General features: G+C 41.2%; 1 protein-coding gene across 2 annotated transcripts in view; it reads left to right on the top strand.

The window, feature by feature from the left end:
* PCSK5 (proprotein convertase subtilisin/kexin type 5) overlaps positions 1-14,293 on the top strand; it is a 467,730-nt gene that overhangs the window by 276,436 nt on the left and 177,001 nt on the right. For both annotated transcript variants that reach the window (XM_081236835.1, XM_081236836.1), the window contains exons 11-12: positions 2,726-2,843; positions 4,742-4,930. In XM_081236835.1, the coding sequence (XP_081092961.1) occupies positions 2,726-2,843; positions 4,742-4,930 (307 nt within the window). The remainder of the gene's footprint in view (positions 1-2,725; positions 2,844-4,741; positions 4,931-14,293) is intronic.

The raw sequence follows: 14,293 nt of genomic DNA on the forward strand, positions 1-14,293 counted from the left end.
GTGGTTGTTTAACAGTCATGAAGTGTTTGTTGTATTTGATGACTCTGTGTGTTAATTTATGTCCTGAAGGTTGTTAAGTTGACAGTTATTGGGGGTGGGGGGTGGGGAGGTGGGGAACAGCAGCGTGCACAGCTGAGCTGGGGCCCAGGCACCCATTCTGTAGACAATTCAAAGCCCTTACCCTCCCCCTCTTCCCTACTCCCCTCATATCAATCAAATCTCTTATCTCATTTCCCTAAACTGAGACTAAATGATAAATTGTATGGGTTTAAAACCGCTTGACACTAGTATGGGGATATTTGTGCACCATGCAGAGTTAGCCTAGTATTGTATCTTTGGCAATAATTTCAATTCCTCCAGGGAAAGAAAATACCTTAGAGTATTCATGATGAAATGATATAGCCTATGGTTAAGTGATAAGTGACAACATAGGATTTATATGAACTTTAACAAAAGATCTCCACAATTTCGTTTCCTTAAGCCCAAATTTGACATTTCTCCTCTATTATGTGGGTTACTCTGTATCTTTTTTAATTAAGGTGGCAAGCTTACCTCACATAATACTATATAAATAAAACTAAATAGAATTGTTAGTAGCATTTACCGATTTGTGATGAGGTTATTGATGAGTTTTATTTTATTCTTTTCTGGATGTATTTACAAGTTTTTACAATGAACATACATTACTTTTTAATCAAGAAAAAAATCACTTATAATAAAAGTTACAAAAGTACATGTATAAAAATCCTAAATATATCCTTGCCATAGCAAAGTACTTTTATTCTGTTTTATTCAGTATGTCCTGTCTGGCTGAGTATCTGATATAATAATGAGCCCTTTCATTTGTATAGTTCTTTACACAGATTTTCTCATGTAGGATATATAATAATAATCAATTTAGTAATGGTGATGGGATAGATAATAATATCCCCAAACAAGGAAATTGTGGGTTAGACATTTTATCTTGTTTGCCAGAAGTTATATGATTAGCAAATAGCAGAAATGGAGCAGTATTTCTGAATCCTAGCACAATTTTCCTTTTTATATGCTATAATTTCCTCCCATGTGTATAAAGTTCTGCTAACTTCCATGAAACATATAAAGAAATGTAAGTCCTAGGTCCCACCATCAAGCAGTTTATAATACATTTGGGGTAAAAAAGACATGCTGACAGAAAGTTAGTTAGCAATTCAATAGATGACACAGGTAAAAATTGCAGTGCATAATACAGTGCCTGGCACATAGAAGGCACTCAAGCAATGTTGGATAGGTGGATGGATGCACGATAAATAGATGGATGCATGGACGGATGGATGAATGGATCACTGGCTAGATGGGCAGAAGGGCAGATGGATTGACAAATTAATTAAAGTTATAGGTCTAGAAAGGAGAAAATTCACTCATCACAGATGGTTGAAATTCAGTAAATGTCTATTGACTTTTATTGGTCAGAGACTACTTCAAGAAGGAGAAGACAGACTAGCTAGGCTTTCAGGAACTTGGAAGAGTAGAGTGTGACTCTGCAGAGAGGATGAGTGAGGGAACTGCAGGCCGAGGGCTCAGCATGAGCAGAGGCAGTGAGGCAGAAAGAGCAAGATATGACTGGGACTGCAGAGGAGTGACTGACCTTGCTAACGCAAAAGGTTTGGTGAGGAGGTTGTTTTGATAGTAGAATGGGACTGTATCATAGAATATCTTGAATTTCAAGCTGAAGTATTTAAATAATCCATAAGCATGGGCATCTCTAGACATTTTTGCATAAAGTAATTCATGTCATAAGGAAATGTTTTAGGCAATAAATCTGGTCGATGACTTTGTGTTAAATATAAAGATATGAGAGAGTTTAATGCAAGGTGGAGATTTTAAGCATTCAACTGGGATTTTAAAGTATTTTTAGAAAGAGCTGCAAATGTAGATCTCACTGTATCATCATTAAAATATTCCTATATGTAACTGAAACTTCTGAGACAGTTATGTCAAATTTAGCTTTAGATCAATAGGTATTTCTCATTGAGAACTAAAAGTTTATAACATTCGAGGATAAGAAGCTGGCATAAAAGTCTAGAGGCCTCCAAATATTTCATGCATGAAGTTTAATAAATTTTTCATATGCCAGAGGAAAGATAATAATTTATGTCTTCCAGGATTTTCAACCAAACTACTAGATAGGTCAGAAAATTTGTATTTTTGAAGTTGTATACACTTCTCTTTAAACCTACTGATTATTTTATCTTACAAAATTGGTGATGTTATCACTTGAATACAAGTGGTTAACAGTGAGGCCTGGGAGCAAATCTATGTGGGTTAGAATTTGGCTCAACCACTGAATTGCTGGTCAATCTTAGCCAAGTTTCTCTCTTTCCTCAGTTTTCTCATCCATGAATGATAATAATAATAGCACTAACATCTTAAGGTTGTTGGGAGGATTAAACGTAAAAATATGGACTAGTGCCTGCCATGTAGTAACAATTCATAAATGGTAGTCATGTTACTAGTTATAGAACATACTCAATGAATAATATGCATTCATCTTATTTTCTTATGATTGTTTACTTCTTTGATTGTTTACTTCTTTTATTTGTTTTTTTAATCATTGCTAGAAAGAAAGCTTGGCTCCCGTTAGGGTTGTGTCTGGGTTTGCTACTGTGTGAAAGTATAACTCAACATATAAGGCATAGGTTGCTGCTAACTACGGTAAAGCTGACCAACTTCTTGCCTTCTGTAGTGAGCCATCTCTATGGATTTGGACTGATGGATGCGGAAGCCATGGTGATGGAGGCGGAAAAGTGGACCACTGTTCCCCAGCAGCACGTGTGTGTGGAGAGCACAGACCGACAAATCAAGTAATGTTTGCTGCAAGCAGACAGCATGACAGTGCCCTAAAAGAGATTAGCCCAGTGCAGATATCTTGAGACAGCCCTGTGTTACACATGGAAACTAGAAATTTGTGTAGTCTTTTTCTAATGTAATTATAAAATTCTAATAGAATGTCTAAGACCCTAAGCCATTAAATACACACTAGGATAACCCAAGGATCCTTAAAAGAAAAACGTATCTTACAAGGGGGTGGGGGGACCCTTACAGATGGGCATTCTTCAAGTTTCTACTCTGTCAATATTTCTATTTGATGGTAGAAGTATTCCCCATATTTTATGGTAGGAGTATTCCCCATAAGTTGGTATACTCCCAAAACTAAACCTTATGTTCTGGAAACTTAACTACATACCATGTAGTTCTCTGAAGAGTGATGCAGGATGCACAGGAAAAGAGATTGCAGTTTACTCAGATTCCAGGGCCTAGTCCCCTGTTTCAGCCTCACAAACTTGGAGGCTGTGCTGATTGGATTCATCAAGTGATAGTGAAGTCTCTCCTAGGCGCTGAATCCAAAGAATAGGATTTATTTTCGTGATTTTATTAGTAATTTGCTTTCAGCTTTCTTTTTAGAGAGTTAGCTTGGAAAAATACGTAAGAACTTTGGTTTTTAATAAAACTAGAGCCATTATAATTCTTGAGGAAATTGTTAGGAAGCAGAAATAAGTGGACTACGTTTTTTTTCCCCATTCTACCCATTTGTGGCAAAGAATAAGAGAAAAAAAAAATAAAGAAGTAAAAAGTTAACCAGTATTTATTGAGCTCTTACTATAGGTCAAGCCAAGTGCTAGGAACAATGTGTGTTTTCTTCTTAAATCTTTATAACAACTTGGGTATTATTCCCTTTTGACAAAGGAGGAAATGGGATCAAATAGAATAATTGTTTATTCATTCACAAATTCATTTACCAATTCAGCAACAATTTTTCTTGCTATCAAGCACTTACTGGCTATCAAGCACTGGGCTAGATAATTAGGGATAGAAACAGGAATAAGAAATGCTTCCTGCCCTTGTGGAGCTTACAGTCTAGCGGGGGAGTCAAACCAAAATAATATAATAAGTAGATCATTACAAATGACAATGAGTGAATGCTGGAAATAAAAAGGGTAGAAAATAAAAGGTGGGGAACATGTTTTTCCTATGGTTCAGTGACCATCTTAGAGAGTGAAATTTAAGCTTTGACTATGAAAGAAGAGTCAGCCATAGGAACAGCAGCAAAAAAAGCACTAGAGGCAGAGTAGTGTACGCAAAGTAGCTGAGGTCAACTTGAATTATCCCAGAACTTGAACCAATGCTAGTGTGGCTGGAACCCAGTGTTCAAGGGGTACAGTGGCACAGGAGGAAGCTAGTGAAGAAGACAGGAGCCTGTAGGCAAGTGGAAGAGTGTGCGCTTGGCTTATAGAGAAAGGAAATGGTAGACCAGGGATTTGAATCAAGGTCATAGTCATCCCCAAGCCTCCACTGTACCACAGTACCCTATACTGGTGGTTCACAAAGTGGATTCCTCAGATCAGCAACATCCCTATCGCCCAGGAACTTGTTGGAAAGGCACATTCTTGTGACCCACCTCAGCCTTACTGAATCAGACACTCCAGCACCAGGGCCCAGCGATCTATCTGAACAAGATTGATATCCACTACCTGCATGAAGATAAAAGAACCTTCATTCCTCCTTTCCTCTCACTTGCACCTTTCCCACCCTAACCGGGGTTACTCCCTTAAACAACCTAATCATTTGGGTAATGACACTGTGTCCCTTAGTCTCCAGCGACCATGGCTTGCATTGCATCATGCGGTCCTTCCAGGCCTGCAGGCTCACGCAGTCGAGCTCTGCCTCGTGCTCTGCTCAAACCCCCTTCTCTCTGTTGCAGGACAGTTCGGCCCAACAGTGCAGTGCGCTCCGTCTACAAAGCATCAGGCTGCTCCGACAATCCCAACCACCACGTCAGCTACCTGGAGCACGTAGTTGTGCGCATCACCATCACCCACCCCAGGAGGGGAGACCTGGCCATCTACCTGACCTCGCCCTCAGGAACCAGGTCCCAGCTTTTGGCCAACAGGTACAGTCATGGCCCCTGACCGCCAGTGTGCGGGGGTCACAATGATGCCCAGCGACTCTTTCAGCTCGAAAAAGTCTGCTGTGCTTTATTTTTTATTTTTTCAGAAGTCGAGGATTGTGCATGTACATATATTGTAGGATCATGATTTTCTATACAATTTTTTTTTTTTTTTTTTTTTTTTTGTGGTACGCGGGCCTCTCACTGCTGTGGCCTCTCCCGTTGCGGAGCACAGGCTCCTGACACGCAGGCTCAGCGGCCATGGCTCACGGGCCCAGCCACTCCGCGGCATGTGGGATCATCCCGGACCGGGACACGAACCTGCGTCCCCTGCATCGGCAGGCGGACTCTCAACCACTGTGCCACCAGGGAAGCACTATACAATTTTTTTTAATTAATGAATTAATTTATTTTTGGCTGTGTTGGGTCTTCGTTTCTGTGCGAGGATTTTCTCTAGTTGCAGCGAGCAGGGGCCACTCTTCATCGCAGTGTACGGGCCTCTCACTATTGCGGCCTCTCTTGTTGCAGAGCACAGGCTCCAGACACGCAGGCTCAGTAGTTGTGGCACACGGGCTCTAGTTGCTCCGCGGCATGTGGGATCTTCCCAGACCAGGGCTGGAACCCGTGTCTCCTGCATTGGCAGGCAGATTCTCAACCACTGCACCATCAGGGAAGCCCACTCTATACAATTTTTAAAGGTTACTTTCCATTTACAGTTATTACAAAATATTGGCTATAGTCCCTGTGTTGTACAGATAATCCGTGAGCCTATCATATACCCAATAATTTGTACCTCCCACTCCCCAACCCATATATTACCTCTCCCCACCCCGTCCACTAGTTTGTTCTCTAAATCTGTGAGTCTGCTTCTTTTTTTGTTATATTCACTAGTTTATTGTGGTTTTAGATTCCACATGTAAGTTATATCATACAGTATTTGTCTTTCTCTGACTTATTTCACTTAGTGTAATGCTCTCCAAGTTCAACCATGTTGCTGCAAATGGCAAAAATTTCATTCTTTTTTATGGCTGAGTAGTAGTCCATTGTGTGTGTATGTGTGTGTGTGTGTCTGTCTGTGTGTGTGTATACCACAGCTTCTTTATCCATTCATCTGTTGATGGACACTTAAGTTGCTTCCATATCTTGGCTATTGTGAATAGTGCTACTATGAACATTGGGGTGCATATATCTTTTCAAATAACAACCTGATTAAAAGATAGGCAGGTGGGCTTCCCTGGTGGCGCGGTGGTTGAGAGTCCGCCTGCCGATGTGGAGGATGCGGGTTCGTGCCCCAGTCTGGGAGGATCCCGCATGCCGCGGAGCGGCTGGGTCCGTGAGCCATGGCCGCTGAGCCTGCGCGTCCGGAGCCTGTGCTCCTCAACGGGAGAGGCCACAACAGTGAGAGGCCCGCATACTAAAAAAAAAAAAGATAGGCAGAAGAACTGAACAGACATTTTTCAGGCAGAAGAACCGAATAGACATTTTTCCAAAAAGGAAATGCAGATGGCCAACAGGTACATGAAAAGGTGCTCAACACTGCTAATCATCAGAGGAAATGCAAATCAAAAGCACAATGAGATATCTCCTCACACCTGTCAAAATGGCCACCATCAAAAAGAACATAAGTAACATGTTGGTGAGGGTGTGGAGAAAAGGGAATCCTTGTATACTGTTGGTGGGAATGTCAATTGGTGCAGCCACTGTGGAAAACAGTATGTAGGTTTCTCAAAAAAACTAAAAACAGAACTACCGTATGACCCAGCAATTCCACTCCTGGGTATAAATCAAAAACAACCCAAAAATATTAATTCAAAAATGTACAGCTATTCTTTAATTTCTTACTACCCTAAAAACTGAGTGGGGCCAGGGGGAATGCCACTTACACATCATGATGGGATGGTCATAGCTCTCACTGCCCACACATAAACAGAGAGTGCAAAGCCGCCTAGAATCTGTAGGCACGGAACAGTATAACATTTAAGAGTTGGGTAATATTAAAAGGATGCTGCAGAAAAATTGAGGGCCACCTGTTGTTCTTTATCCTATAAAAGAAGTGCAGAACACTAATTCCTTAGGCCTCTGAGATGCCCTCCCCTGCCCTTAAGTGTCTGCTGGCATTTGTTACAGATTAACTGAATGCTCCTGCCGGAGCACTTTCCAAAGTTAAAGGAAATTCTATTTGTTTTAAAACAGGTTTTGGCAGATTTTTTTCTACAAAGATTCAGTTAGTAAATGTTTTGAGCTTTGCAGGCCATGTGTTTATTGCCACTACTCAAGTCTGCCGTTAGAGTGCAAAAGCCACTGTAAACAATATAAATGAATGTGTATGGCTGTGTTCCAATAACAACTTTATTTACACAAACAGCCCAAGGGCTGGATTTGGTTTGAGGACTGACTGTAGTTTGCTAACCACTGTTTTAAAGGTTGGCCCTTTATTCTTTATGGGCCAAGAGGGCACTTACTTTTTCTTAGTAGCCTCTTCCTTTCTCCATACTTCCTCCAAACATTTCTCCAGCAGGTAATTGTATTGCCAGGATCCTGCTGAAAAGCCAGAATGTTCTAGCACAAGTTTTCTTTTGCTCCACTGGCTTTTCAAGTGGTTGAGAGCATGGGTGGGGGATACTTGTCAACAGGTGGGACCAGATGGGGAAATGTCAGATTGCCTTATACACCCCATTCCCACTATGGTTCTAAAATACAAGCCACAGCCAAAAGCCTGTAAGTTTCATTTGATGTTTCTCTCCAAGAGGAACATTTAATAGGGGCAAAAACCTTATTGTCAAAGGCCTATGCAGTCCAAATGAAAGCCAACCTCTTACGTTGACACAGCCGCCTGTCCACATGCCAGGTGTCCACGGCAGTGGTGATCTCTGTTAGGACAATGACAACATGCCAGACGAGTTGAGAGGCCAAGGCCAGTGCAAGCCTGCAGAGCTGAAAGTGAGACTGAGGAATTACCAGTTGCTTTTGAAAATCTCCAACTTCATCTGCTGTAGGACAGTGAGAAAAACAGAGAGCAGTAGCACTTCTTGGTGATAGTGACTAGGAGTACAGATTCCAGAGTCTTTCACTGCATTTTATTTCTGTGTTCAGAAGTCTTCTTGTGTTTGTCTTTAAAACCTAATGTCTTCCGTTAGGGCATAAGGAAACCTGGGCTTCGTACTTTATGAAGCGCAGTTTGCCAGGTTAAGGGTATGCAGGTGCAAGGAACTGAAGGATGCTTTGGTATCTCAGTCGCTGGGCACGCCCTCCTCCCTCCACAGACAGGGGCCTCAGCTGCCGCCAGGTCATTGCTGCTACCTCCCTGAGGCTTCTCTCCAGCGAGCAAGGCCTGCAGATGCCCAATTCTATGATTAATGGAGGTCACACCAGCTGTTGTTACCAAAACCAGGGAAGACCTTTTTCTTGATGTTTTTCTTTTTTTCTTTACTGCTGTGCATTTGCATTGAACTTGAAGTGTCCAGGTGATCCCTGGTGAAGTACAAAAGTTAGCTTCACACATGTGCAGCTCTTCTCCCTGGAGCCCACTCCGTTGTAGAAAAACAGTCCCTCCACAGTTGCTGTTTGCTTGGAAAACTCAGTCCCTTCAGCCTTTCTGGGCTCTTCCTGCATATTTCAGTATTTCTTGTTGGCTTCCCTGGAAATGACTTCAGTGAGGAAACTTGTGAGCTGGGGAGCTGTGGGTTGCATCACAGGCATTTGGTGGATTACAGTGTTGCTGGCTTCAGTCTTGCATGCATTCTTCAACAGCAGACATCCGCTTCGCTCTTTGCAAAGTGCTGATACCCAAAGTGCTGCATGACTTGTGTCAGAGAAAAGAAACAGGCATTTTAGATGCTCGGTGACCGATCTTGATGGTTTACTTTAGCCTCTCCCATCATTACCTCCTGGGAATAAGATCTGCACTCAGAGTGCATCTTCTTGGTCTGGAGCATTTCTTAAGGTACTCTTCTTTTGTCTGTCTTCCATCTCAGTGCTGAAAATAAGTAGCCACCCCAGAAAAGGTAGACAAATTTGAGTGGAGGGAGGGGACTGGAGACACCGAGAGATGTAAACGGGTGTTATGAATTCATTTGTCCATAGCTCCCCAAAAACACTGCTTTCAGCATCTGACCCTTTAATTATAAAGCAGCTACACCTGGTCCCAAAACCACGTCTGCCCATCTTCCAGGGCCTGGCTCCCCTGTCCTTGTTGTACTTGAAGCTAGTAGCATCCCTCCTACTGAGGCAGCTAAGGGAAGACCGTTTCCTTTGGCATTTTTCTCCTTCTGGCATATTCCAAAGCTTTAATTTTATGAGAGGAAATCTCTACTCAGAACTTCCCAGTCTCTGACCTCATGGCAAGGAATCCTCATGTCCTCTCACCTTGGCCCTGTTTCAAAGCACATTCCTAGGATTGGGAACTGAAGGCAAGAAGCATCGACAAGGGGGTGGGCAGGCTGTGAAGGGAAGGTCTGCTTTGCTCCTGGTGGCCTTCATGTTGACCTGCAGGGCAGTAATACCTTTCCTCAAGGAAAAGGTGATGAAGTCAGGGTTTAGAAGGGATTTATATGGCAGAGATTTTTTTTTAATTTTTTTTATTGAAGTATAGTTGATTCACAGTGTGTTAATTTCTGCTGTACAGCAAAGTGATTCATTTATACATATACATATATTCTTTTTCATATTCTTTTCCATTATGTTTTATCACAGGATATTGAATGTAGTTCCCTGTGCTATTACAGTAGGAACTCGTTGTTTATCAGTTCTATATGTAATAGTTTGCATCTGCTAACCCCAAACTCCCAGTCCTAATCCATCCCTCCCCCACCCCCTCCCCCCTTGGCAATCAAAAGTCTGCTATGTCTGTGAGTCTGTTTCTGTTTCATAGGTAGGTTCATTTGTGTCATATTTTAGATTCCACATGTAAGTGATATCATATGGTATTTGTCTTTCTCTTTCTGACTTACTTCACTTAGTATGATACTCTCTAGTTGCATCCATGTTGCTGCAAATGGCACAATTTTGTTCTTTTTTATGGCTGAGTAGTATTCCGTTGTATACATGTACCACATCTTCTTGATCCATTCATCTGTGGATGGACATTTAGGTTGCTTCCTTGACTTGGCTATTGTGAATAGTGCTGCTCTGAACATAGGGGTGCATGTATCTTTTCGAATTATAGTATTGTCCAGATATATGCCCAGGAGTGGGATTGCTGGATCATATGGTAGCTCTGTTTTTAGTTTTTTGAGGAAGCTCCCTATTGTTTTCCATAGTGGCTGCACCAATTTACATTCCCATCAACAGTGTAGCAGGGTTCCCTTTTCTCCACACCCTCTCCAGCATTTGTTACTTGTAGACTTTTTAATTATGGCCATTCTGAGTTGTGTGAGGTGGTACCTCCTTGTAGTTTTGATTTGCATTTCTCTAATAATTTGCTATGTTGAGCATCTTTGCACGTGCCTATTGGCCATCTGTATGTCTTCTTTGGAGACATGTGTATTTAAGGTCTTCTGCCCATTTTTCGATTGGGTTATTTATTATTTGTTATTGAGTTGTATGAGCTGTTGGTATATTTTGGAAATTAAGCCCTTGTCGGTCACATCATTTGCAAATATTTTCTCCCATTCCATATGCTGTCTTTTCATTTTGTTTATGGTTTCCTTTACTATGCAAAAGCTTGTAAGTTTGATTAGGTCCCATTTGTGTTTTTTTTTGTTTGTTTGTTTTTATTTCTATTGCCTTGGGAGACTGACCTAAGAAAACACTGGTATTATGATTTATGTCGGAGAATGTTTTGCCTATGATCTCTTCTGGGAGTTTTATGGTTTCATGTCTTATGTTTAAGTCTTTAAGCCATTCTGAGTTTATTTTTGTGTATGGTGTGAGGGTGTGTTGTAACTTCATTGATTTACATGCAGCTGTCTGACTTTCCCAACACCACTTACTGAAGAGATTCTTTTTCCCATCATATATTCTTGCCTCTTTTGTCGAAGATTAATTGACCGTAGATGTGTGGGTTTATTTCTGGGCTCTCTGTTCTGTTCCATTGATCTATATGTCTGTTTTTGTGCCTGTACCACACTGTGTTGATTACTGTAGCTTTGTAGTATTGTCTGAAGTCTGGGAGGGTTATACCTCCAGCTTTGTTCTTTTTCCTCAGGATTGCTCTGGCAATTCTGGGTCTTTTATGGTTCCATATAAATTTTAGGATTATTCTAGTTCTGTGAAAAATGTCATGGGTAATTTGACACTGTATTAAATCAGTAATGTATTTAATACAGGTGTATTAAATCTGTAGATTGCTTTGGATAGCATGGCCATTTTAACAGTATTAATTCTTCCAATCCAAAAGCATGGGATATCTTTACATTTCTTTGAATCTTTAATTTCCTTTATTAATGTTTTATAGTTCTCAGCATATCTTTCACCTCCTTGGTCAACTTTATTCCTAAGTATTTTATTTGTGTGTCAGAGATTATTAATGAGGGCAATAAATAGTTCCCCTGTTGGACACTTATCTTTCTTTCAAAGAAGTCAAGATTTCTGAGGAGGACCACGTAAAGCAAAGAACACTGTGCAGTTAAAAGATAGGAATTCTGAAAGGTTTAAAACACACAGTTTTCCTAGTGGGGTCATTTGAGATGAAGAGGTAGAGCTGTGGTGGCAAAGAGTTGTCCCCATTTGATCTCTCCTGTTTCTCCATGAGGCAGAACTCTTCACAGTGGCCTGTGCACTGGCTGCTGTGAGAAGGAAGGATGCTGAGATTCAGCTCAGACTCAGAATCCGAGGCTCACTCGGCATCATCTCCCCTTAATGATGCAAAAACTAGACATACAGACAAGGAGAATAAACTAGGAAGGAAGCTGAGAGGACAGCAACTCCCCTCCATTATTATCTTCATTTCAGTATTGACAAAATCTGTGTCCTGGTCTTGGGACCAGAAAATGCTATCCATAACAGTAAATTCCCAAAAGAAAGGGGTCATGGTCAGCTTTCCAGAAGTCCTCATTTTCCTAGACATTTCAGTAAGGAGTGTCTTCAACATTGCTTACGCCCTCACCATGACAATTCCTAGGGAACTGGTTTTCAGCGAGGTCGCTGAAGACGTTGTCAGTGTGGGCCGTCTGGAGCCCCTCAGTGCTTCCCTGTCCTGGCTGCCGGGCACTGGCTGGAACTCCTGTGGAGAACAGCTGTTCCAGGAAGCACGGTTTACCCGAGCATCTGCAGGTGCTGAGCCCTGGAAGGCACTCAGCAGCATTCACAGCTAGTCGAGCTCGAGCTGCATGCCCCGTTAGCCCAGCAGGCAACTCCCCCCCGCCGCCCCCGTTGCAGGCCAGGTTGATGGTTTAGTGGGTGGGAGCCCCGAGTAAACAGAGGCATCCTGGAATGGACAGTTAGTGCTTTCTCTTCCCTTTGTTTTCTCCGGTCTTCCCACCCTTCCGCTCCTCCTTCTGGCCTGTCCACCCTACCTAACAAAAAACCAAACTGAATAATCAGCACAAATGTTTTCCTTCTAGGGGGACTGTGGGGATCTGGCATGGGTAGGGGGAATCAGGTGGGCTTGGGTCCCTTTAAAACAGATACAAGAGCAACTCTAGATGTAAGCCTTTATACGACCACATGTTCATATTCTGCCTGCTTACATATTTTCCAACAAAAAGCTTATCCCATCAGATTCTTCCTTCAACTGCATTTGGTAGAATTATGAAAACCTGGCTTGTTTTTTCTTCCCCTAAATACACCCCCTTTCCCCAATTCACTGAGTTGTAGATTTAGTTTAGCTGTATTGGCTCTCTGTTCCAAATTTTGGCCTCTGACTGAAAGCTGAAACTTTGCCTCCCTTTCTAAATTTGATTACAGATGAGTATCTCTGCTTCTAATTATGGTCTTAAGTAGAAAGAAGGTACACTTTCTCGTCTGCACAACCTATAGGGTTCTATAATTAACTGTGTTTAACTGGTGTTGCTATTTGAATATTTTTGTCCCTGCCCAAATGTTCAATGACAGACTACTGACATTTTGTAAAGTGTCCTGCTGTATAAATGTATGTGTGACTTGCAGAATTACACTTTTGCGGTGGAAGTTTTACATTCCAGTAAGGCCTCACCATAAGAATAATCCTCTTCCTTTATTCAAAAGAAGGTACAGCCTTTGGAGCTTAGAGCTGGGATTGTCTTGATTTCACCCATTTTTACGTTCGACTTTGGAAAAGTGATTCTTTCATCTAGAAAACAGACGTAGTAGTATCTGCCTCACAAGCTTGTTACAAGTAGTGATTAACATAACATACAGCAAGCTCCTAGCATAGTAAGCACTTATAAGTGCTAACCCTTCTTTATGCAGTGCTTTTCAAAGCACCTGGTGAATGACTATCACACACAGATGGCCAGGTCTCTCCCAGAGAGGCTGATTCTAAAGGTCTGGGTGAGGCCCATGAATTTGCATTTCTAATAAGCTCCCAGGTGATGCTGAAGCTGCCCATCCACAGACCAGACTTTTAAATGGCACCGATTTAAAAGATCACCCAGCTTTTTCAAACACATTCTTCTTCTTTTCATGTCATCAAAAAACTTCTGAGCAGTATGCTGTTGGGTGCTGTGAAAGTCATTTTACAAAGGAGTTTATAATGTAAAATAGATATTTAGATAAAAGCCATCTACTATTAAAGAATATATCTTCAAGACGATTAAGCACTTACATCATGTACCCACAAGAAGGAATGCATGTCGGGGTTGGTAAGTTAGTAATAATGTGCACGTTGAAAGTTTTTTAGAAAACTCACCTTTTTAGGTATTCCAAACCTCTAGAACCAGTACCTTTCTCTCAACCTTTCTTAAAGCAGCAGTTTAGATTAGAAGAGAGAGAAAAACTTAATAGTGTGTTTTAAGTACCGTTTCAGAAGCAAATTATGTAAAACTTACAAAAGCCAAACATCTAAAGAAAATCAGAAGCTCAGTTACAACTGAGCCAAATGAGTGCTTTAAGCATTCTATCAGCTTTATGTTAAATTGTGGTGAAGCACTAAAAATATTAAAAATCAAAAACGAGAACCAAAAGAAAAAAGACAACTTCCAAAATATTGGTTTAATGTCTAATTCTGTAGTGAACACAAATACTGTCTGGGTAGTCGTGGAGGATTCTGAAATTAAGATCCATTTACAATTTGAGAAATAATTATATGATAACACATAGCTGTCAGTACTTACAAAATGTCTTGTTATTTAGTTGCCATAACATCAGAGATGCATGTTGTAGCCTTGACACATTGTCTAGACTCTTTAAGTGAAAGGGGGAAAGAAGGCTTACAGTAATTATATGAGTTATTTCCTGAGTTAATTCCTCAAAAGGACGTATTATACTTAATGGCAGTCCTTCCTACCA

The sequence above is a fragment of the Mesoplodon bidens genome (assembly GCF_964165515.1).
Source record: "Mesoplodon bidens genome assembly, chromosome: 6".
NCBI classification, from domain to species: domain Eukaryota; kingdom Metazoa; phylum Chordata; class Mammalia; order Artiodactyla; family Ziphiidae; genus Mesoplodon; species Mesoplodon bidens.